Source organism: Saimiri boliviensis, chromosome 9 (assembly GCF_048565385.1).
Source record: "Saimiri boliviensis isolate mSaiBol1 chromosome 9, mSaiBol1.pri, whole genome shotgun sequence".
Lineage (NCBI taxonomy): Eukaryota > Metazoa > Chordata > Mammalia > Primates > Cebidae > Saimiri > Saimiri boliviensis.
The window spans coordinates 24,176,949-24,201,549 of record NC_133457.1 but is presented as its reverse complement, the minus strand read 5'-3'; the positions used below and the strand labels follow the sequence as shown (position 1 = coordinate 24,201,549).

General features: G+C 39.5%; 2 protein-coding genes and 1 pseudogene across 4 annotated transcripts in view; all 3 read left to right on the top strand.

The window, feature by feature from the left end:
- LOC101042760 (uncharacterized) overlaps nucleotides 1-9,222 on the top strand; it is an 89,498-nt gene extending 80,276 nt beyond the window's left edge. Inside the window, exon 5 of the mRNA XM_039480185.2 lies at nucleotides 347-9,222. Coding sequence (XP_039336119.1) covers nucleotides 347-365 — 19 coding nt within the window. The 3' untranslated portion in view covers nucleotides 366-9,222. The remainder of the gene's footprint in view (nucleotides 1-346) is intronic.
- Nucleotides 9,223-10,426: 1,204 nt separating this feature from the next.
- On the top strand, nucleotides 10,427-23,925 carry B3GALNT1 (beta-1,3-N-acetylgalactosaminyltransferase 1 (Globoside blood group)). 3 transcript variants are annotated; one of them, XM_074405604.1, is made up of 3 exons: nucleotides 10,427-10,499; nucleotides 18,230-18,310; nucleotides 21,013-23,925. In XM_074405604.1, the coding sequence occupies exon 3, from the start codon at nucleotides 21,046-21,048 to the stop codon at nucleotides 22,039-22,041; it is 996 nt and encodes a 331-aa protein (XP_074261705.1). In that variant the 5' UTR covers nucleotides 10,427-10,499; nucleotides 18,230-18,310; nucleotides 21,013-21,045; the 3' UTR covers nucleotides 22,042-23,925. The 3 variants fall into 3 exon arrangements, with proteins under 3 accessions (XP_074261705.1, XP_010334009.2, XP_074261704.1); XM_010335707.3 differs by lacking the exon at nucleotides 10,427-10,499 and adding an exon at nucleotides 17,103-17,163; XM_074405603.1 differs by lacking the exon at nucleotides 10,427-10,499 and having other exon boundaries at nucleotides 18,227-18,310.
- On the top strand, nucleotides 10,499-14,672 carry LOC141585604 (cleavage stimulation factor subunit 2 pseudogene; annotated as a pseudogene).
- Nucleotides 23,926-24,601: the final 676 nt, after the last annotated feature.

Genomic DNA, 24,601 nt, shown 5'->3' with positions numbered 1-24,601 from the left:
CCTGTAATTCCAACTACTCTGGAAGCTGAGGCAGAGGTTGTAGTGAGTTGAGATTGTGCCATTGCACTCCAGCCTGGGCAACAGAGTTCTGGAGGCTAGAGTGAGAGTCCGTTGCAAAAAAAAAAAAAAAAAAAAAGTCCGTATATAATTTATAATTTCAGATTAGAGCATGAGGTGATATGAAAGTGAAGAGAGAGGATCAAGCCTTTTCCAAAAATGAAAAAGGTGTTGATACATAATAAATTGCTCCAGAAACAACTTGCTATGTATAGAATACTGATTTTAGATGTCATAGTTCCCAGTATTAAGTTATGACTCATATATATTCTTTTTCTGTTATGTTCAGTAATTCACAGCAGATCTGAGTGTTTAAATCAAAACATGGAATACAGAAAACAACAGAAAACTTAAAGCTTTAATTTCATCTGGAATTCCACAGGTAAGTTCATCATACTTTTAACTTATAAATTATCCTAATTGATTAAAATGCCCATAATAGTGCCCTTTACAAGGTTTTAAGTATCGTTGACTCAGCCATGAAGTTTGTTGTATATTCTAGTATGATTCTTTCATCAGAGGATTTGAAGAAGTTCAAGAGTGAAGCTCTACTAAGCTATTTGAGATGATATATATTTTCTTTTTTCTTGTTTAAAAAATAGAGACAAGGTCTCTTTATATTGCCCAGGTAGGACTGGAACCCCTGGGCTCAAGTGATCCTCCGACCTCAGCCTGCAGAGTAGTCAGGACTTCAGGTGTGTGCCACCTCACCTGGCTCTGATAATATATATTTTCTAAAAAATTGAATTATTAAAATACCATGGGTCTTCAGGAAAACCCAGTAACTGTAAAAACTTAATTTGGTGTGTCATATTCAAGTTTTGACTCAACTCCCTTTATTCCTAAGAAAATGCTCCATTGAATACTTTCCTCTTTCCTTTTTGGATGAATGATTCATCTTCTTCTTGTGCCCAGACTCCAGCTTTGTTCCGTCCACCATTGGATGATGCAGGTAGAACTCTGTTTTAGGAAATGCCTTTGTCTCTTTCACAACTGTATCATGTCCAGACCAAGTAAGCCTTTACAGGGATGGATCATTGTTGCCCACTGTGGGGTAGCCTCCCACTGTGTGGGTAGCCACATGGATAGGGTCAAGCATATGGGGTGGAACAGAATACTTTACTGCCCTTGCACAACAGATGCACTCAAAAGTTACAGTTCATTTAACAGCAGGCTCTTTGACAAACATCTCTTTTGGGACTACGAACAGTGATTTTATATGAATAAAAAATTGTATATTATAAATATTGATTTGATTTTGTTCCCAGGCTTTTTGGCATATCATGAATTAGAGGTTAGGGGAAGATGAGACGATCAGCTAGAAATATGGCAATTTGTAGGGGGCACAATCAGCATGGCGAAGGAAGATGAAGCCATGGAACATCCCTAGGGTGGGGCCCCAAGTGGCTGAAGGTTGCAAGATTTGGCTGGAGTGATAACCTTTGCTCCTTGAGGCTCTGAGACATTAAGGAACTAAAAGAAAGCTGGAGTAGATGGCGTCTATTTCTCTGTCTCCTATCTAGAACTATATTTAGCTATTATTTTGTTTCCAGACTTTGTTTTCAAGAATGAAGTTACTACTTTATGCAGAAGCAGAATGGAGTAGCTGAGACGGAGACCCCAGGGCCCACAAAGAAAATATTTGCTATCTGCCTTTTATGGGGGAAAAAAGTTTGCCCACTTCTGGGATGGAACATGGATTTCTGCTAAACTCTCAAGCTGTGCATTTTGAACAGGCTCATAAAAGTTAGAATAAAGAAGTCCTGCTCCTATTAAAACACTTCACAAGCCTATAGCCACCATTCCTGCAGGGTGACAGTGAGAGCTCAAACCATGTCTCATGTCTGAACTACATTTGGCTGTTTTGGCTACAGACTTTATTGAGAATGGAGTTACGCACTTTCTAAGATAAAACTTAGCATCAACTTTCATCTCTAAGTATTAAATAATGTCTTTCTCTATACCGATACAAGTTCTATAATTTATGTCTTTATTGGGCGCTAACATTCTGAGAGTGCAAACTTACCTCCCTGCCATGGACTTTGATCACTAATTTAGAAACATTTGAGCTGGGACGCCTCCCCCATGTTCTCCAGGTGGGCCTCATTCAAGATGTTTAGTCTGAAATGTGTAATTGTGAGCCTTCTGCTCTGCATTGAGTGTCGGCAACTTGAGGACAGGGCTTGTCTGTCTGCTTTCCCACTCCTGCCCCAACCTCTAACACGGGTCCAGAACATCAAATGAATGAATGAAATACCCTCAGATGACAAAAGTAATGGTAATTGATGGATTGTTGTAACTAACAAGAATGGTAAAGATCTGTAATATTCACAATTTAGGGTAGTAATGGGAAGAAATGTTAACTAGAGCAGCTCCCTGATGCCCTTCTTCCAGTGGTTAAAAGCAGTTTGTAACAAGGGACACGGAAAGCCCAGCTTTCAGGGCAGTCTTGCTGCTGTTCTGTCTGACTTGTGTGATCTTTGCTCTGCTCCAGTTTTCCCAGCTCCCTGGACCTAGTTGACCTGTTAGCTCTTGCCACTGGCTGCTCTGTCCCGTGGTGCTCTCTGACTACCCACCCTGAGTGTAGAGGTGCGTCTGCTGCTGCTGCATTCTTTGCTCCCTGCCCAAGAAACTCAGGAGATTGTGGAATTAGGTGTGAGGTTGGTCTCTTGAGACACTGTGCCCTGGCAGGAGCTTGGCATTTGGAGTTGAAGGGCTTGAGTTTGGGTTCCAAGTCTTCCTCTACCTGGGCTGCACTGTTCCTGGAAAATGGGATTGATGTTAACACACATTTTACAATGTCATGAAATGTGCTTTGTAAATTGTAGTTAGAAGCACTATAAACTTGTATAGTACCCAGAAGTCCACTTCAGGCATCTTTAAAAAGAAAAAAGCCCTGCTAAAAATCCCAACATGTACTGCAAATTATTAAGATTGATTTTGTATGTTCTTATTGGAATGTGCAGATAGGGCAGAAGCAAAAAGAAGATTGCAGCTAAATTTTCCTTCTCAAGTCCTGCTGCTTTTGTTTGCTCCTTATTTTTCTCATACCAAACCCAGAAATCCATAAAAGCTTCTGTGTACCACAACCCAGAAATCTGAAATTCCCGTGTACAGGGATTGTTTTACCTATAAGAAAGTAGTTTGTTTGCAAACGTTATATACGATATGTCTTATTTACCTGTATCTTTAAAACTCAGGTGTCTTCTACCTCAGCACACCAAAACAGCAGGCTTCCATTTTAATCAAGCTTTAATGAAAGACATTTTCCCATACATCTTAGAAGATACCTGAGTGGTGGTGCTGCATCCAGCAGGGTTTCAAGGGAGGATTGGGAAATGGTAATGGAGTATAGTATAGGTATTTATACTCACTGTCTACACTGTCTACCTAAAACTGTGTGACAGCCACAGAGAGTAGTGCTTCATGTGGGCTTTTTTCTTAAACTCAGTAAATACTTCAAATTCGTTCCTAGAAATTCAACAATTTAAAATATTTACGCCAAAATGAAACCTTTTCTATGAACTATATTTTAAACATTGATAACAAAGTTGTGGAATCTTGTCATTAAAAGTGACCTTCAAAGTTTCTTAGAATAACTTAAAATTCAGTGACAAATCAACCTTTATAACATACCTGACAGCCACCGAAGATTTTCATTGGTGAGGAGCAGCCCATTCTAGTAATCCGTATTGAACCCTCCCACTAATTTTTTTAAAATCTTTGAGTCATTTGCCTTCTGGAGTGATACATATTGTTCAAAATTATTTGAAAGTATCTACCAGGGCCCTTCTGAGCTTTTATTGTCTCCAGAACAGAGCATCCCCAGTTCCTTCAGCCACATGTCACACAATCCTCATGGGAGATGATAAACCCTTCACCAGATGAGGTTCCCTCTTCTGACTTTAACGTTAATGACCCTTTTATCCTTTTGAAATGGAATACATGTGGCTATGGAATTATGACCCTTTTGCTCAGATGCTTTTTCTGTTTCTTGAACCTAGGAGTGTATTAGGGTGTGTGTGTGTGTGAGAGAGAGAGAGAAGGACACAATCTATTATTAACTTGTAGAGTTTCTGTTAGCACTGCTAGTCATTCACAAGTACTTGGGAGTGCTTCCTATGTGGCAGGCACTATGCTAGGTGCTGGGGACAGAGTGGTGTGCAAGAATGAATGTCATCTCTTTGCTGGTAGAGCTGCATGGAGCCTGAGAGGTATCCTAGCCCAGTACCTTAAAGTTCTGTTGAGAAATAACTCCTCAAATTCAATGACTTGCCTCCCTGCCAGAACTAGAATCCTTTGTTCCCTGACTACCCAGTTATTCCATTACATCACCAACTTTTATCATATTGGACTCATACTTAGCTAAACCATCAGGTCTGTTTAGGCTGCTGGTAAAATGGCCCCCCATCCTGCTCTTGTGCAGTTGGTTTTTTGAGCTCTGACATAGGACAATAAATGTATTCCTATCAAATTTCATCTTGCTATCTTTGGCCTTTTCTCACCTGTTAAAAGCTTTTGGATTATAATTACATCTTTTAATGAATTTGTCATTTTTCTCCCTGTTTTTCTTGCCTACAAAGTTGAATAAACCTACATTCCTTTGTCTTTAATTAGAAATATTAAATGAGAAAAGGCTAAAGATAGGCTTGTGATTTCTTTTTTTCCTAGTTTGACAAAGATGGTCCAGTCAACCTTAGAACATCAGCAGGAGGGCAGGTCTCTGACACTTTTGGTAACACTATTTTCAGAGCCCAGCAGAAGCCCAAGAAATGTGTCTTGAACAAATTACTGTATAAAAAATACACTGGCTATGATGGATCAGCCAATTTTGAAGCCATCTAGCTACTATCATTACTCACATTTTCCTATTTTGTTTAGAAGGACTGTAAGTGCCCAGCTCTCTTTACAGAGAAGCCTGATTCTTAGGTGGTGTCTAGGAGTTACCTTGATCTTCTGTTGAAGAACCCTATTAAAAATGGGGCTTAGGTTAGTCAAACACAGCATTCTGTGAATCTTCTAGCTCCTGATGGTTGTTGCATTTGTGTCTTAAGTATTCACTAATGTTTACAGAGTCTCAGCAACTTCTTCAGAGTTATTTGGAATGCAGATTCATTAACATCAGTCTCCAGCAATTTCTCCATTACCAAAAAGTGAACTTGTTGGGGGAGACTTGTTGAAAACTGGGTGAGGATTTAGAAGAGCTGAGCATGGCCGGGCGCGGTGGCTGAAGCCTGTAATCCCAGCACTTTGGGAAGCCGAGGTGGGTGGATCACGAGGTCAAGAGATCGACACCATCCTGGTCAACATGGTGAAACCCCGTCTCTACTAAAAATACAAAAAATTAGCTGGGCATGGTGGCACATACCTGTAATCCCAGCTACTCAGGAGGCTGAGGCAGGAGAATTGCCTGAACCCAGGAGGCGGAGGTTGTGGTGAGCTGAGATCCCACCATTGCATTCCAGCCTGGGTAACAAGAGCGAAACTCCGTCTCAAAAAAAAAAAAAAAAAAAAGAAGAAGAAGAGCTGAGCATGATTTGCATGGAGATTGAACTAGACATCCCTTTTTTAAAAGTTTCTGGTTTAGCCACCTGAGTAGCTGGGATTGCAGGCATTCACTAGTACTCAGGGCTAATTTTTGTATTTTTAGTAGAGATGGGGTTTCACGATGTTGGCCAGGCTGGTCTTGAACTCCTGGTCTCAAGCAATCTGCCTGCCTTGGCCTCCCAAAGTGCTGGGATTACAGGCCTGAGGCTGGTGCCCGGTCAAAAGTTTCTGGTTTAGCTTTGACAAGTCTTCACCTCTGAGGAAGAACAGAGGTGCTGCACTATGGAAATATGAAGACACCAGGCCAATAGGATTAAACAAGTTAGGAGGGAAGCTTTGTAGTGCAGAGGCTACAGACTCCACTTGGGGTGGTGAAGATGCCTGACTTTACAGTGCAGCTCTGCAGGCTCGGACACCCTGACTAATGAGCAGGTGTCCCAATCTCAGGCTGGTTCGCTGAAAGATACATGTTATAATAATGGTTCCTACTTCCTAAGATTGTTGTAATCAAACAAATGGAAGTATACAACATGCTTGCTACAGTGCCAGGATCAAGCAAGGACTGTTGCTAAAATTTTGGAGAGAAGGGAGTATGTAGAAGTTGGATAGAGTAAAAAGCAGGTTCTTTTGAATGTAAGCCTTTCTTTCCCCTGACAGAGCGAAGCATCTAAGTGTTACCAAATTAGGCAGATATACCAATTGCTCTTCATTCATTCAGTAAAATTTCACTTCCTAGTATATGTCCAGCTGTGTGTTCCCAAGTAAGGAGAAAAATGTAAACCATATCAAATATGCACAATCCTCAAATAAAGGAGCCTGACGCCGCTTGAATATCACACGCACTACAGTTGGAAAAGATCCTTGCATTTTGCAGCTCTCCTCTAGTTGCTAGAAGTGTTTATGGTGAGACTTTCGGCAGTGTGAGTAGTGCCCAGAAAAGATGATGTTCAGTTGTAGAAAGACTGGGGCAGAAAGAAGGATCCCGGGAGAGGGGAGCCTATGTGCAGAGGAGGAACCAAGAAGTGTGCATTTGGCCTTGTGGACCTCTACCAGGAGTTCCTGGAGGCTCGTATTTGCAGGATAGCAGAACATTAGGCGCTGGGAGAGTCTAGGGGAAACAATTCTTGGACTCTAGACGAAGACTTACTGACTTGAAAGGAAAAGGTGGACCCACTAAGATTTATTTGCTTGCTTTATTGCATTTTAGAGGACATCATGCCATGTAAGACACATTTGGGAGTTAGGAGCAAGATTTATAAAGGAAATGTAGGCAGTGTATGTAGAGGAAGTGTATAGTGTGGACTCTAATAATAATAGCAATGCCATCTACTTAGCCCTTACTGTGTACCAGCCCTATCCTAGGTGTTTAACATGTGTTGTTTCATGTTGCCCTCAAACCCACGAGGAAGGTATTGCTCCCATTTTACAGATAAGGTAACTAAAGCTTAAAAAGGTTAATTTGCTCAAGTGTATTTCATTGCTTCTCAAACTTTAGTATGTCCACAAGCCACCTGTTAACAATGTTTCTGATTCACTAGGTCTGGGGTGGGGCCTGGGGCTTTGCATTCCTAATATACTGCAGTTTGAGTAGTGAGGATCTGGGCATCACATTCGAGTCACCTGGGAGCTTTAAAAATACAGCGACCTGGTGCTTGCTTCAGCAGCGCATCTGCTATAAATACGGTGGCCACCTGAGCCCTGCCACCCTCTGAAATTCTGCTTTAATTGGTCTGGGATCCAGCTTGGCTTCCTGTGTTTTTCAAGTTCTCCAGGAGATAATGTGCAGCAAAGCAAGAACCACTGGGTTAAAGAAGAGGAAAAAAAGTAGTGGTCAGACAGCACTGGTTTTGTTTATTTCTAATATAGTCTGCGGAGGTCCTCGAACACAAAGCAGCTGCAAGTTGTGAAAATAATTAAATGCTTAATTGATGAGTCTAATTGAATGGTACAGTTTTATATTGCTTTATTCATAAGTTAATATGTTTAATTTTAATGGTTACTGGGGAAATTTCCCTCAAGGATATGAATTGATATGTGAGTTTCCCCTTATAAGGAATATATATGATTGATGAGTGTAATGGTGAATTGAATTAAACTGAATAGGCACAGGACCTTTTTTTAGGCAATTAAGATTTCCACTCCCTTTGCAGTATTGTTTCTTTTGTGTAGAAGAAAAGTTAGAATGTTGTAAAACTGACTGTAGTTTGTAATTGTCTGTAATAGTTAGCACATGGATGATCCTGAATATAGCATGCTTGGACCTAAAGTTCATCCAGTGTTTGTTTTTTGTTTTTCTGGACCTTTTAAAATGCACATGATCAGAATCAGCATAGCCTATTACAATAAGATTTTGTTATTAGAAGAGAGCTGAAGAAAAGCATAATCCAGCAAATTTAGTTGGCTTTTGGATTCAGTGTATTCTTGAAAATATTTACTAAGTGGATAAAAGTATGTTACCAAACCATTTGCAAAGTATGCATATATTCTCATAGAGAGCCTACTATGTGTTAGACACTGGCTATATGGCAGTGAATAAGGTGGGTCAGGTTTTCCCCCTCTCCAATCTTATGTTCCTTTGAAGGGAGCAGTCAGTCAACAAATGTAAATAGATTTTTTAAAGTCTAGATAGGGTTAAATGCTGAGAAGGCGTTAGGTTTGAGTCCCAGCTGAGGTCCAAGGGGAGTGGGTGGATGGGCAAACAGGTGAAAGAACACTCACGGGGCAGTAGGCAGGTGAAATGTAGTTTTATTCAGCAGCTATTTAATCAGCAGCTTACTTACACTCTTTCACATGGTTTACCTTCATTTTGTCTGTTTGCTTCAGCTTTGTGGCTCCTCTTATCAGCCTGCTGTGTGGCTCATGTCACCCCCAACCCTTGCACCTATATCCCTGACCTACAATACCAGCTTGGGAGTTAGCAGCTTCACTTTTTCCCTTTGGGCACAAGCCAGTTCTTGGCCAGTTCCTTCAAGGCAGCCCGCTCTCCCTTACAGGGATCAGTAGGATTACTCTGAGCACTAGTGCACCCCCAAGTCATGTCAAGCCAACGCAATTCCCTTGCACAGTGTGAGCAGGGCAGTTATACCTTTTACAAGCAATAGTGACTCAAAGCCAAGTGTAAACTTAGATAGGTTATCTGATAAGTAAAGTATGCACCTGTGCCCTAAACTTGCTAAGTCACTTTGGCACAAATGTTGGCTTTGGCTATTCCTTAACTAAAGCACATTCATGTACTTTACAGAAGGGAATAAGGAAGGATGAGTGCTTGGGGAACTACGTGAGATTAGGGGTCATGGAAGGACTCTCCTAAGTGACACTGTGCTGAGATCTGAGACATAAGAAGGAGCCAGAGTTTCCAAGAACCAGCTTTTTAGGTGGAGGGGGAGAGTAAGTGCAGGCTCCACAAGGGAGGAAAATAGTTGACGTATTCAGGGATAAGAATGGGAGCCAGGCCGAGTTTGGTAGCCCCCACCTATAATCCTCGCACTTTGGGAGGCTGCAGTGGGAGGATTGCTTGAGTCCAGGCATTCGAGACTAGCTTGGGTAACATAGCAAGACCCCCATCTCTATATATCTACATATTTTTTAATTAAGAAAAGAGAAAATAATCAAAAAGAATGGAAGCCATTGTGGTCGAAATAGAGTTAGGAGGGAGTAGCAGTAGCAGATGAAAGAAGGCCTTATATAAACCCATGGAGCCAGAGACTTGACAGATCTTCATAAAAAATGTGAACATTGTGGCTAGGCATTGTGACACATACCTGTGGTCCAAGCTACTAGGGTGGATCACTTGGGGCCAGGAGTTTGAGGCTGCAGGGCAAATGATCCTGCCTGTGAATAGCCACTGCTTTCCAGCCTGGAAGACATAGCAAGACACATCTCTAAATTTTTTTTGTAATGTTAGTATTGTTATTTTTAAGTTTTTATTGCCTCTGTACTTTTTTGGCATTCCGTAACTCTAATGAACATATATTACATTTGCAATAAGAATTATATTTTTTAATAGTTAAATTTGATTTCTTTTTGCAGGAAATAGCCAACATTTTTGTACCCCAGGAAAGAGGTTCCAATTATTTTGGCTTGAATGATTGTGCCATTGTAGCGTGTCTGTCTGTTTTCCTGGAGTTTCTGCATTTGAACACTGATAAACCCATTTATTTTCTAGTGTCCAGTATTTTTTGGTGCAAAATAAAAAGGTGTATATCTGTATGAGCAATTAGTTATAGTTCTTTTAAAAAATTGTATTTCAAGTTTTAATGGTAGAATTTTGAGTTGTTCTATGTGAAAATAGTAAAGCTGAGATGCTGCTATACTGTTTGAATTGAGTTTCAATGGTTGCCAGAAATAAAACTCACTCAAAGCAGCTCTGGTCAGAAGAGCTCCTTAGCATAGGAAGCATAGTGAGCAGGCAGCACACTCCCTGGGATATAGCAGTCAAGAATGTGGGATCTGGAGTCTTGTTTTAGTTTGTGTCTATCACTTACTAGCCTGTGATTTTGAGCATATTGACTGTACCTAAGTCTTAGTTTTCTCACCTATTAAAAGGGGATAGAAAGGGTTTTTAAGGCACCTTAATTGATGGGGCTCCCATGAAGATTATAGGAGCTGGTGCCTGGAAGCAGTTACTGTTGCCCTTCCTGGTACCAGTGTTAATACCTGTTAACACCGAGTACACACCACGATACACAGAATGACCTTCTGGACTGCCGAGCTTTTTTTTTTTTTTTTTTAGATGGAGTTTTGCTCTTCTTGCCCAGAGGCTGGAGTGCAATGGCACAATCTTGTCTTACCACAACCTCTGCCTCCCAGGTTCAAGTGATTCACCTGCCTCAGCCTCCCGAATAGCTGGGATTACAGGTGTACGCCACCATGTCCCTGACAACCTTTTAAAAAATGTTCGTAATGAAGTATGACATACAAAAAGGAAAGTGCATAAGTTATAAGGTGAATTGTCAGAGTGAACACATCTGTAGCCACCATCTAGATCAAGAAACAGAACATGGCTACCACCTAGAAAGTCCCCACATTCCCTCCCAGTTATATTTCCTCCCTTTCCCCAGAGGTTACAATGTCCTGAATTCTAACACCATAGCTTAGTTTGCCTACTTTTTAACTTTGTGTGAATGGAATCATAGTGTCTATTCTTTCTGTGCTTGTTTTTTTTTTCACTCAATATTATAGTTGGCAGATTGCCCATGATGTCATGTGACATGGTTATTTGTCCATTTTGGATAATGTGCTGTTATATGGATTTCCCTCCACTACTGTGGGTGGATATTTGGATTGTTTCCATGTTGGGACTATCATGACTGGTGTGTTGTAGTGACCTTTCTTGTATACTTGTTGGGGGGGGGGCGCCATCAGAAGGACTTGAGCCCCCGCTTGTATATTTCTTGATGTCCTTAACAATACATAACATTTTAATGGTGAGTGTTCTGCCTAGAGAGGGATTACTGTATTGTGGGGTACATGGATGTTCAACTTTAGTAATGCTAAAAAGTTTTCTGAAGTAATTGAACCAATTTGTATTTACTCCAGACTACTACTACTACAATGTTGTGGGTTTAATAATTCACAGGAACTGGTCTCTTGATTCAATAAATACAAAGATCACCTAGGATGGGATTTCCAAAAGTGTAGGGTACTAACCCTGACAGAGGCTCTGAAAATTAAACCTATTAAAATAGGTTCTTTGTTCAGAGGAATTTGAGAAACATTGCACATTGTACCCTCTTCTCAGAGAATATACCTTAACATATTAAAAACTCTGAGAAGTCCTCCACCAAAAAAATAATAAAGTTTGTTTGAATGATTTCTGATTTTGGCCCACAGAGCCCTTTTGCAGCTGTAATAGCTGTAGATAAGACAGAGATGCAGCCTGTGAGTAATGGGGCATTGGGAAGGCAGCATTTAATAATGGAGTTCCTGATTCTCCACTCTCTGAGGATGGTACTTTTGTAGATGGTTGAAGCATCGGTACACTTAATACTCTGGAAGCTGATAAACTTTTTTATCTTTGGAGGTTTTCTCAGCTTTTCTAGTATTTGAGATGTTTTTTCAGCTGCTACAGATCAACCCCTAAATCAACAAGTAATTACCGGTGGCCTGCTGTTCACCCAGCATTGCACTAGGTTGGTGGAATAGATAAGATACTATTGCTTAATAGAAATTACTTATAGTCTAGTTGGTGAATCCTGTGTAGTTAATATAAGCACAAGTTTATCTTAAAAAAATTCTTTTTGTAGGTACGGGGTCTCACTATGTTGCCCAGGTTGGTCTTGAACTCCTGGCCTCCAGAGATCCTCCCGCCTTGGCCTCCCAAAGTGCTGGGATTATATGTGTGAACCACAGTGCTTGGCCACAAGTTTATCTTCTTATAGAAAATGGAATTATTTTAAAATTATAATTTCTTTTTTGACAATGATGTGTGGCATTATTTAAGAAGTTAGTAATAAAATAATGGTATACTTCCCTGTTGGGCCTTTTCATATTTTTTTCTATTCATCGAGATTGTTGATCGTTCTTTCTGTCTCTCCCCTGGGATATGGAATTTAGAACAGTGTTAGGGTCCTTGTAGCCCACTATTCAACTGTCCTAAGGAGGCAGGCCAGCTGCCCTGTGCTCTCACTATCAGGAAATGAGCCAATCCGAGGTCTCCGGCCTGTTTGATTTTTATGACACACATGCTATGAACACAGTGGGCACTTCAATTGAGCCCTTATTTGTCTATATGCCTGAGTATCATTTAAAATATCTATTTATTTTTTCTTATTGATTTGGAATTTGCCCTGAAAATTCTGCATTGCCAGACAAATATCCCAACGCTGATTGCAGGCAACCCTCAGCCAGTCCATGGTGCTGGGCCTGGCTTAGGATCCAGTGTGTCAGTGAACCAGCAGAATCCTTAGGCCCCTCAGGTCCAGCCTTTGGGTGGAATGCATGTCAGTGGTGCACCTCCTCTGATGCAAGCTTCTGTGCAGCGTGGAGTTCTAGCACCAGGACAAATACCAGCATCCATTACAGGACCTGGCCCTGGTTCCTTTGCTCCTGGAGGAAGAATGCACACTCAGGCTGGAATGCCAGGAAGTGGACCAGTGTCCATGGAATGGGGACAAGTGCTGATGCGAGACCCCAGAGCAGCTATGCAGCAGGGATCCTTGCCTGCCAACGTCCCAAACCCTTGAGGCTTGTTGGGAGATGCTCTGAATGATCTACAGGGAGGCACTTTACTTTCTGTAACTGGAGATGTAGAGCCTAGAGGTTACCTGGGACCACCTCATCAGGGTCCACCCATGCACCATATTCCTGGCCATGAGAGCCGAGAACCACCCCTACATGAGCTGAAGGCAGGACCATTACGTGAGACCAGACCTCTAATGGCAGAACCAAGAGGACCCATGTTAGATCAAAGGGGTCTACCCTTGGAATGTAGAGGTGGACGGGATCCCCAAGGAATAGATGCATGAGGGATGAAGGCCTGAGCCATGGAGGCAACAGGGTTAGATGCCAGAGGACTGGAGGCCTGTGAAATGGAGGCCCATGCAATGGAAGCTTGTGCAATGGCGGCCCGTGCGATGGAAGTCTGAGGAATGGAGGCCAGAGGCATGGTTACCAGAGGCCCAGTGCCTGGTCCCAGAGGACCTCTACCTAGTGGAATGCAGGGTCCCAGTCCAATTAACATGGGGGTGGTTGTCCCCCAGGGATCCAGACAGGTCCCAGTCATGCAGGGAACAGGCATGCAAGGAGCAAGTTTACAGGGAGGAGGCCAGGCTGGTGGCTTTAGTCCTAGGCAGAACCAAGTCACTCCACAGGATCATGAGAAGGCTGCTTTGATTATGCAGGTTCTACAACTGACTGCAGACCAGATTGCCATGTTGCCTCTAAGGCAGAGTATCCTGATTTTAAAGAAACAAATACAGAAATCCACTGGAGCACCTTGATAGGTTTTCAAAAATACCTGATGAGAAATCTGGAAATTAATTCTATAATTTTGTTGAAATATTGAAAAAAGATGACCTGCAATAACCATTGAATGACTCAAATCAGTGCCAGGTGGAAGACTCCCATGACCTTCTCTCAGAACAAAACAATTCATTTTATTATCTTAGTTTGTATATTTACTGTGACTTGAACTTTGAACACACACACACAAAAATTATTTTACATCGTACATATTTATAAGGTACATGTGATATTTTGATACATGCATAAAATGTGTAATCAGATCAAATTTAGGATGTCTATAACATCAAACATTTATCATTTCTTTATGTTAGGAATATTCAGAAACCATTAAGTGCTGTTGGTCCTGGGCAAGGCCCTATGCTGACTGGTTAATCCGTGTTCTTTCTATTAAACCTCACAGTCATTGAATTAGCTTTGTGACGCCTGATTTATAGCTGAAAAAAGAAATTTTTGAGAAGGTAAATAACTTGCCGAAGGTCATACAACTAGTCATTGTTACAGTCAAGATTTAGGGTGGATTGGTTCTGATATCCAAAGCATTTTTATTACACCTTTTTCCCCGTTTGTTTTGATAAAATACAAAGAAACCTGAAAATATAAGAGAACCCCTGTATTTCCATCACCCTGAATTAGCAGCTGTTAATTATAGTATTTGTGGCTAGTGTCTTTTTTCCCCTCTAAGCACATGTTCCATTCGTTCTTCCTGCTGATGGGTATGGTATGTTTTCCTGTAGTCTCATTTTAAAAAATCATTATTTATACATAGCTGCTTCCAAAGGTTCATCATTTCTTTTTCTTTCTTTTTTTTTTTTTAATATTTTTAATGTTTTTAAAATTATACTTTAAGTTCTGGGGTACATGTACAGATTGTGCAGGTTTGTTACATAGCTATATATATGTCATGGTGGTTTGCTGTATCCATCCCCCTGCTGTCATCTACTTTAGGAATTTCTCCTAATGCTATCCCTCTCCTATCCGCCCCCCGCACCACTGCTATCCCTCCCCTAGACCCCCACCCCCTGAGAAGCTCTGGAGTCTTGCTGCTCTGTTGCCCAGGCTGAAGTGCAGAGGCAGGATCTCAGCTCACTGCAACCTCCGCCTCTCGGGTTTAAGCAGTTCTCCTGCCTCGGTCTCCCTAGTAGCTGTGACTACAGGTGCGCACCACCATGCCTGGCTGATTTTTGTGTTTTTAGTAGAGATAGGGTTTTGCCATGTTGGCTAAGTTGGTCCTGAACTCCTAACCTCAGGTGATCGACCTGCCTTGGCCTCCCAAAGTACTGGGATTGTAGGCATGAGCCACCACACCTAGCTTAAGAGTCTTTTTTTTTTTTTTTTTTTTTTTTTAGTAGATAAGTTAGCATTTATATTTACCTTTATTAACAGCATATTTAGATTTATTTCTGCCATCATCTTTTGGGTTTTCTGTTTGCATGCATTTTTTTCTGCTTTTTCTCTTCTATTTTCCTACATTACATTGAATAGACAGATAACTTTTATTTCTCAATCAATTTTGAAGATATGTGTCCTATATTTGTTCTTTCAGTGGTTACTGTAAAGCTTAATGTACATTCTTAAATGAACTTTTTAGCAAAATGTGAGGGTTTATCCATGTCTCTTTGTTCCTTAAGAATGTTCGCATTTTTAATTTTCCTAGTAAACATCTTATTGTAGCCATCATGTTATTTTTACCTAGTATTTTAGTTACATTTGTTAACCACGTGAAAATTTTTTTTTACTCTTCTCTCCTTTTCTTTTTTAGTATCTATACTTACTAGATTTTACTATTCTTTTAATATTCTTCCTTACCTTCATTTCTGGCATTCCAGTCCTTCCCCCAAGTTCATTTTTCCTCATATTAAAATCCTTCCTTTGGTATTTCTTTCACCAAGAGCTTGTGGAGTTTATAACTCCTAGTGTGTTTGAAAGTGTCTTTATTTCACTGGAATGCTCTAAAATTCACCTATGAAATAGGTACAATATAAACGGCCCACCTCCCACACAAGGTTGGTTATTGAAGGAAAATAAAATTTGTTGTGAACACTTTAGAAAGTGTTAGACGTGTGTGTGTGTGTGTGTGTGTGTGTGTGTGTGTGTGTGTGTGTGTGTGTGATTGGTAGCTAATATGTCTTGTTTGATTTTTGTTAGTGTTAGTGCATCTTAAATGGATTATTCAAATTATTCCTTACTGTACTGAGATAATAGTTACTGAAATAATAGAAAATAATAGCTAATAGAAATGTCATGAATTGTTCATGGAAACACTTTTGAAGAAAAGCAAGGATAAGGTCAAACTCAGGATCCTAACTGATAGCTAAGGGTCACAACCGTGTAGTGGAACTTAGAGTCATTTAAACCTAAAATCCAGATTTTTTGGCTTATTTTTTTATTTACAAAAGCAATACACGAATAGTATGGAAAATCCAAATGATATAGAAAGAAAGAGAGAAGAGAAATAATCTTCCAGAAATCCTAGAGAATGTAAACCCATTGACATACAGGAATACGTCCTTCCAGACATCTCATCTAGCAGATGTTGCCACATGGATTTATAACACTTAACTTTTCATCTTTCAGAAGCAATCATATCACATAGGCAGTTTTGCAACTTCAATTTTCACTTAGCAATATATCAAAGGACTATAGGTAAGCGTCATTGCATATAATGAATAAAGATGCTATTGTAGGAATGTATCATAATTTTCTTTAAACAATTGATAGAAATTAAATCAAATGTCTCTATATTATAAATAATATACAGTTTCCTGATTTTTTAAAAAATTAAATTGGTATAGATTTTGTATTGCAGATGTAAAACTTTGATAAATGCTTTTAAGTTTCTGTCTGGAAAGTACATGTGAATGCCCATAGAAACACCTTTTCCCCTCACACTTCCTGTGTAGTGTCACTTAAAAAACAATGACCAGTTTGAGACTTCTGTCAGAATATCTCTGTTTAATTGTGAATTTGAACATCTTTTCTTATTTCAGACCATTTGTATACTTCTCTTGAGAATTGTCTGGCCATTATATTCTCTTTTAGTGTTCACCCTTTTCTTAGTAAGAACTTGCTTTCTTTTGGTTTTGGTTTTGGTTTTGGTTTTGAGACAAAGTCTTGCTCTGCCTCCTAAGCTGGAGTACAGTGGTACCATGAGGGCTAACTGCAGCTTTGACCTCCAGGACTCAAGTGGTCCTCTTGTTTTAGTCTGCCAAGTAGCTGGGACCATAGGCATATGTCACCATGCCCAGCTAAGAACTCATTTTTTATTGGGCTTAAATTTTTTGTCATAACTGTCTCCAGGATTTTTACCCTGGTTTTTTTTTTTTTTTTCCATCTTTCAACCTTGATTTGCATGTGTGCACGTGTGTGTGTGTCTTTTCAACCTTGTCAAATAATTTTTTGATTTTGTTTTTATTTGATCAAAATTTTCTTTGTGGTTTCTGGATTGTTTTCTTACTACAGTGGAGTAATTAAAAGGTCTTCCTCACTTCAAGATTATTAAGATGTTTATCCATATTTTCTTAATGTTTTTACAGGTTCATTTTTCTTTCCTCTGCATCTTTAATCCATGTGGATTGTTCTTTGGTATAAGGAGTGGTATGTCACTGCTTCCCTATCTCTCACTACTCTGGTTTTCAAACTTGACCAGGGAGAAAATTCAGGATATGAGCAGACATACTCATGGCAGAAAGTGAGATGTACCTCAAATGTTTTTCACTTCATTAATGTCTCTTGAGTATTCACCAGTAGAAACAGAGGCTGAGAGGAAGGAAGTGGGTTGGGGAGCAGTAGCTGGCATTCACACGTCAGGCTTGTTGTCTGTGAAGTGTGTGTGGAACAGAGAATTAGGGCGGCAGCAGAGTCTCCATTAGCAGTTTTCTGTTTTACTTTTTTTAGTGACGTGATTTGCTTATCAAGGAAGTGGAACTGTGGTAGGGTGACATGATACCAGTTGATGAGAGAATCTAGATACATGTTGTAGTTCTTAAGTCTCTGCTGTTTTTGAATACCAAGTGCCCTCTCCCCATGATGAAGCCATGAACTCTCTGGACAAGCAGCTTATTGTTGCTTTTATTTCCACATATGTTTCCCAGTTTAGAAAGGAATTGGGGATTGGGAGGTTTGTTTTTTTTTTTTTTTTTTTTCCTCTTTTACTTCTAATTCCCTGACTCATAAATAAATGTTATTAAATTTCTTAGAGATCTTTTTTTTTTTTTTTTGAGACAGAGTCTTGCTCTGTCACCGAGGCTGGAATGCAGTGGTGCAATCTCAGCTCACTGCAACCTCCACCTCCTGGGTTCAAGTGATTCTCCTCCCTTAGCTTCCTGAGTGTGCGCCACCAGACCCAGCTAATTTTTTTGTATTTTTAGTAGAGACGGGGTTTCACCATGTTGGTCAGGCTAGTCTCAAACTCCTGACCTTGTGATCTGCCCTCCTCATCCTCCCAAAGTACTAGGATTACAGGCGTGAGCCACCATGCCCCGCCTCTTATAGAGCTTGTGGAATTTCTAAGCATTATTTTTACCTTAATTTTTAAAAATTGGTATATAATGGTTTCATGTATTTTGGGGGCATGTGTGATTTTGATACATATATGCAATGTGTAATGAGCAATCAAATCAGGGTAATTGGCATATAACCTCAAACATTTCTCTTCAAGCAGTATTTCTCTCAGCTGCATCCTACTGAATGTTCCATTGGTGAAACTGAAGGTCTTCTTACTCAGAAGAAGAAAATCAAGAAGGTAAGAAGTAGAAATATATTTATGGCTTTCAAATATACTTTTCTTCAAGTAGTAAAGATTGTTTTTTCAGAATAATCTATTTTGACAGTAGGAATCATTTTAGAGACTAAAAATAGGATGGAAATGATGCCAAGGGTAGAGCCACAGCTGATAACAGCTTATATTTGTTGAATACCTAACATAGGCTAGAAGCTTTGCATATATTATTACTAATTTGCACTCTGTTAATATCTTCAGTATAGAGACAGGAAACAGGCTTCAAGAGATGCATAACATACTCATTCATCCTGGTTGGTAAAGGACAGGGCTGAAGTGTGGACTTTGGTATCTGGCTTTGGAGCCACCTGTGTTGTAGGTGACCTAAAGTCTGTTCTGGCTAGTTCTTTAGAGTCCTCACTCTCAGACTAAGTAGTTTCTCCTCTTTTTGCTGCTGCTTTATTTTATTCATGGGTCCATAAGTGATGGACATCATAACCATAGTACATTCTCACAGTTAGAAACCATGGCTTATAGAATGTGTAAAAAATAACTTACTAAGATTTGCCATCTTAAGTTCTTCCCATTGTTGAAGAGTAGTAGAGCCTCCATCATCCATTTGCAGTTATAAATGGCACCCCTTACAATACTTACCTTCGGTTTTTCCAAAATCTGTTAAAATATGCTGATTTCTTAGAATGAGACATTTGTTGTAATAAATGTACAAGTTGTAAATGGTGCCCTCAGGGTTATGCAGTGCCCAGTAGCCAGGTGAGGAGAAAACATATAAAGGTAGTATTAATTACTTTCCTAATTCTTGCTCTCAGACTATTCAATTTCAGATTTTTTTGCGGGGTAGGGGATTGGCAGTGTATGGCTAGTAAAGAGGATATGAGAGGATAGGAGGTGGATGGGCAAATCTGTATTTTATCCATTTACAAATGGAGATAGCATATGAAGCTTCAGTGTCCATTGCACTCCAAAGTGTCTTGCACTCTGATTCCTGAGAGAAAAATTGTCTTTGCCAGCAAGTCATAGAATGTAAGTTGAGAGGCAAGTCACATAGACATAGAACTGAACGGGAGAGAGTTTGCTGAAACATTACATTGCATTGTGTGGGTTAAAATACAGAAAGCATTACATATAGAAAAGATAATTGCGGCAAGACATAATCAGGGCAGGTAAGAGATGACTAGATGAAGAGGACAAGGAGCCTTAACATCCTGTTATTTTCATATGTAGTAAGAGACAGAAGAGCTGTATGTCCAAAGACCCTAAAGTAGACCCAGGGTAGAGCCCTTGGTAGACTAGCCTTCACAATGTCCATCCTCCATAGTGAATTTCAGCTTCCCGAGAACCCTCCCCCATGTAATTGTGGGTGAAAGGGCACCTGCCAGCAGCCTCCTCAGCCCACCCTTCCTCATGCTGTTGATCTGTCCCTTATGCTAAAGTTCCTTAGCATTAGATGTAAACAGTGTGTACTGTACTGTGGTGCCGTGTTTACACACTGCCTTGGGATTTCTTCTGTCTCTTGTCTCCTGTTTCCTTTGGTCTTAGCGCCTGGTCTTTGGAAGTAGAAGATGTCCAGTAAACACACATACATGAATGCCCTTAGACCTAAGTCTATGCTCATGGTGCAAGGAAAGCCCTATGGGATCCCAAATTGTAAACCACCCTCTGCCTTGAGCTCTGGAACAGAGCTGAGGCCTTGCTATCACTCCACAGTCTGAATGCTCTGTGCCTCCTCTTGTCTCAGCTGGAGCTTCTGTGTAAAAGCAAGTGTTCTAGAAGTTTCCTTTCCATGATTCTGATTGGGTGTGCAATTTCTGAAGAAGTTGGAATGGGAAATGTGAAAACTCAGTACTAAGGGCAGGCCTTTGATTTAAACAGTTGTTAACCTGGACTGAGCATTGAGTTTAACCAATGAGGTAAAAAGAGGGGAGAAGTGGTGTTTGGGCAAGTAAAAGTTATTTCATAGTTAGTGTTTGTAAACTCAGGAGAGATTATCCTATTTGTGTCTGGAGGACTCGCCTTTCAGGTGAAGAATCTCTACCTTACATCAGCAGTCACTAAGAATAGAATAATGATCACTATAGGATTTTTCTTATCCAGATTTGCTAGAATCCATATGAGAACATGCAGCCAAGAAAGACCCTTCATTTATTTGGGCATGTGACTAGTAATAGCCCCTTGAATCCCCATAGTAATATCCACAATTAGTGTGGTGCGGTGTGTGTGGTGTGGTGTGGTGTGTGTGTGGTGTGGTGTGGTGTGGTGTGGTGTAGTATAGTGTAGTGTAGTATATACATAGTATAGTAATATCCCCAATTAAAATCTTTTTTATAGTTATAAAGAGGAGATACATTTTATTTGTTTTTATGGTAGATTTACTTTTTAACCCGCCATTACCCATCTCTTTCTGTCCCTCCAGGCACCTAGGATATAGTTTATTTCACGGTAAAGTTATTTATGTAGAGTAGGATAACTACTCCAAAATAATCAAAAGATATGTTTCAACCTTGGTCTTGATGTAAGAAACTAAAATACATTTTTGGTTATTGGCATCTATTTGCTTATAGTTAAATGAGGTAGATTCAAGTCAGGATTTTTGTTCTACTCTGAAGATTTTGTTCTCCTACTCTTTCTCCTTGAGTAGATAGTCAGATATCTTTTGAAAATGTGCTTTGTGTGTGGAATATTAACCCAATCTATGATAACTCTTCCAGAACCTTTGGCGTGCTGCTTCTGAGCTGCTGTGGATGGCCCCAGCTCTCTGGACTGTCCTTCCGAGTAGGATGTCGCTGAGATCTCTCAAATGGAGCCTCCTGCTGCTGTCACTCCTGAGTTTCCTCGTGATGTGGTACCTCAGCCTTCCCCACTATAATGTGATAGAACGCGTGAACTGGATGTACTTCTATGAGTACGAGCCGATTTACAGACAAGACTTTCGCTTCACACTTCGAGAGCATTCAAACTGCTCTCATCAGAATCCATTTCTGGTCATCCTGGTGACCTCCCACCCCTCAGATGTGAAAGCCAGGCAGGCCATTAGAGTTACTTGGGGTGAAAAAAAGTCCTGGTGGGGATATGAAGTTCTTACATTTTTCTTATTAGGCCAAGAGGCTGAAAAGGAAGACAAAGTGTTGGCATTGTCTTTAGAGGATGAACACCTTCTTTATGGCGACATAATCCGACAAGATTTTCTAGACACATATAATAACCTGACCTTGAAAACCATTATGGCATTCAGGTGGGTAACTGAGTTTTGCCCCAATGCCAAGTACGTCATGAAGACAGACACTGATGTTTTCATCAATACTGGCAATTTAGTGAAGTATCTTTTAAACCTAAACCACTCAGAGAAGTTTTTCACAGGTTATCCTCTAATTGATAATTATTCCTATAGAGGATTTTACCAAAAAACCCATATTTCATACCAGGAGTATCCTTTTAAGGTGTTCCCTCCATACTGCAGTGGGTTGGGTTATATAATGTCCAGAGATTTGGTGCCAAGGATCTATGAAATGATGGGTCACGTAAAACCCATCAAGTTTGAAGACGTTTATGTCGGGATCTGTTTGAATTTATTAAAAGTAAACATTCATATTCCAGAAGACACAAATCTTTTCTTTCTATATAGAATCCATTTGGATGTCTGTCAACTCAGACGTGTGATTGCAGCCCATGGCTTTTCTTCCAAGGAGATCATCACTTTTTGGCAGGTCATGCTAAGGAACACCACATGCCATTATTAACTTCACGTTCTACAAAAAGCCTAGAATGACAGGGTACTTTGTGGAAAATGTTAAAGTCAATACTGTGGAAAATTCATGGAGAAATCAGTGTGCTGGCTTACACTGAACTGAAACTCATGAAGAACCCACAGACTAGAGACTGGAGGGTTACACTTGTGATTTATTAGTCAGGCCCTTTAAAGGTGATATTTCGAGGAATTAAATATCTTAAAGGAATTGGAGGTTTTTTGCTAAAGAAATTAATAGGACCAAACAATTTGAACACGTCGTTCTATAGACTAGAATTTCTTAAAAGGGTGTCACTGAATTTTAAGGTCACTAGGCTATAAAAACAAAACCGTGTGGAGTTTTATTTACTGAACAATCTAGACACTTGAAAGTTTTGTTTGTATCTTATGTGGATTACCAGTTTAACAATATACGTATTTCTGTGTCAAAAAACTTCTTCACTGAAGTTATACTGAACAAAATCTTACCTATTTTTGGTCATTTGGAAAGTACTTCAAGATGTTGCAGTATTTCAGAGTTATTATTATTTAATATTCAAACTTTGTGTTTTAAATGTTTTGACGATTTCAGGACAATATAAATAGGATAGTGAATCATTCTTTACATTTGAACATGTTCCAGATACTTAACTGATCAGTTTATTATTGATAGCTCCATTAATGTAAAGTTGTAGGTCATTATTGCATATCAGTAATCTCTTGGACTTTGTTAAATATTTTACTGTGGTAATATAGAGAAGAATTAAAGCAAGAAAATCTGAATTAATGTCTTGTTTTTAAAAATATAGTCCCTCTTATTTTTAGAAGTCACTTAATGTGTCTCATTTTTCCACCTGGAAATATAATGTATAATGCAGGCGGTAATTTTCTTTTGGAAAGGACTCTGAAGGCAGACAAGAAGGGAGAGACCCTCATGGGCAGAATATTATAAAAAGAGTGTCATATTCCAGCATTTGAGTTGGAAAGAGAATATTGAAGATCTAAGTTACATTATTAATCTGCCCTGTGTTTTTTCCTCTTTAACAGTTTGTGAATAAATAAGAAAGAAGCTGCCGCTGTTATTAGGTTCTCATCAAGATAAAAGCCCTAATGTGTAAAATCATATCTGATTTAATCTCATGCTTTTATAGAAGGGCATTTCTTCATAGAAGTGGTGATATATATATATATATATATTTTTTGTTGGACCTGCTAATAGTAGGTCCGAGAGGAGCAGTCCTTGCCCCCTATTTCTGGGATTATGCAGTTTTCTTTTAGAGTTTATATAGGGCAGGTGGTTCTTTTTTCTCTGAATTACAGGATGGAAAAAGATCATATCCTTTGTCAGGAAATATAAACTTGAAAGTATGTAGTCAGCTCTTGTAGTACTCAGATATTTATAATTGTCTTATATGAAAAAGAACTTCAGTTAAAACTATAATGTGTGGTTCTCTATAACAAGGCTATTTCTGTTTCCTGGGGCTCTGACCTAATCTAGTTATAATAAAATCAATTAAATGAAATATTCTATGGAATCAATCTATGCCCTTGTTAATCTCCATCCATATAGGAGTCACTTTCTTTAAGACAGATAGTGGTAGTTATTTCTGTGACATGATTAGATTTGACTGGTTTTGCAGAAGATCACAGTCATGTACTGCATAATGACATACACAATAGTGGTCCCATAAAATTATAATGGAGCAGAAAATCTGTTGCCTCATGGTGTTATAGCTGTTGTAATGTCATAGCCCAGTGCATTACTCATGTGTCTGTGGTGATGCTGGCATAAACAAGCCTACTGCACTGCCAGTTGTGGAAAAATACAGCACATTCAATTATGTACAGTATGTAATACTTGATAATAAATGACACTGGTTTGTGTATTTACTTTTTATCATTATTTTAGAGTGTTCTCTTCCTACTTTAAAAAAAAAAAAAAAAAAAAAAAGGTTAACTCTAATACAGCCGTGGGCTGGTCCTTCAGGAGTTATTCCAGAAGAAAGCATTGCTGTCATAGGAGGTGACAGCTCCATTCATGCCATTTCTCCTGAAGACCTTCCAGTGAGACAAGATGTGGCGATAGAAGACAATGATACCGATGATCTTGACCCTGTGGGGCTAGGCTAATGTGTGTATTTGTGTCTTAGTTTTTAACAAAGTTTTAAAAGTTAAAAATTTAAAAGTAGAAAAAAGCTTATAGAATAAGGATATAAAGAAATATTTTTGTACAGTTTACATGTTTGTGTCTTAAATTTAAGCTAATTATTATTACAGAAGAGTCAAAGTTTAAGTTTGTAAAGTAAAGCTACGGTGAGCTAAGGTTAATTATTGAAGAAAGAAATTTTTTAAATGGATTTAGTGTTGTCCACTTTAAGTGTGCAGTGTTTGTGAAGTCTACAGTAGTGCACAGTAATGTCCAAGGTCTTCCCATTCACCCGCCACTCAGTGACTCACACAGAGCAGTTCCACCCCTGCACACTCTGTTCCTGATGAGTGCCCTCCCTATACAGGTGTACGATTTTTTAGCTTTCATACTGTTTTTGTTTGTTTGTTTGTTTTTACTGTGTGTT

Coding starts and splice junctions, on each gene's coding strand:
- B3GALNT1 (XM_074405604.1), top strand. CDS start 21,046: ATGGCCCCAGCTCTCTGGACTGTCCTTCCGAGTAGGATGTCGCTGAGA.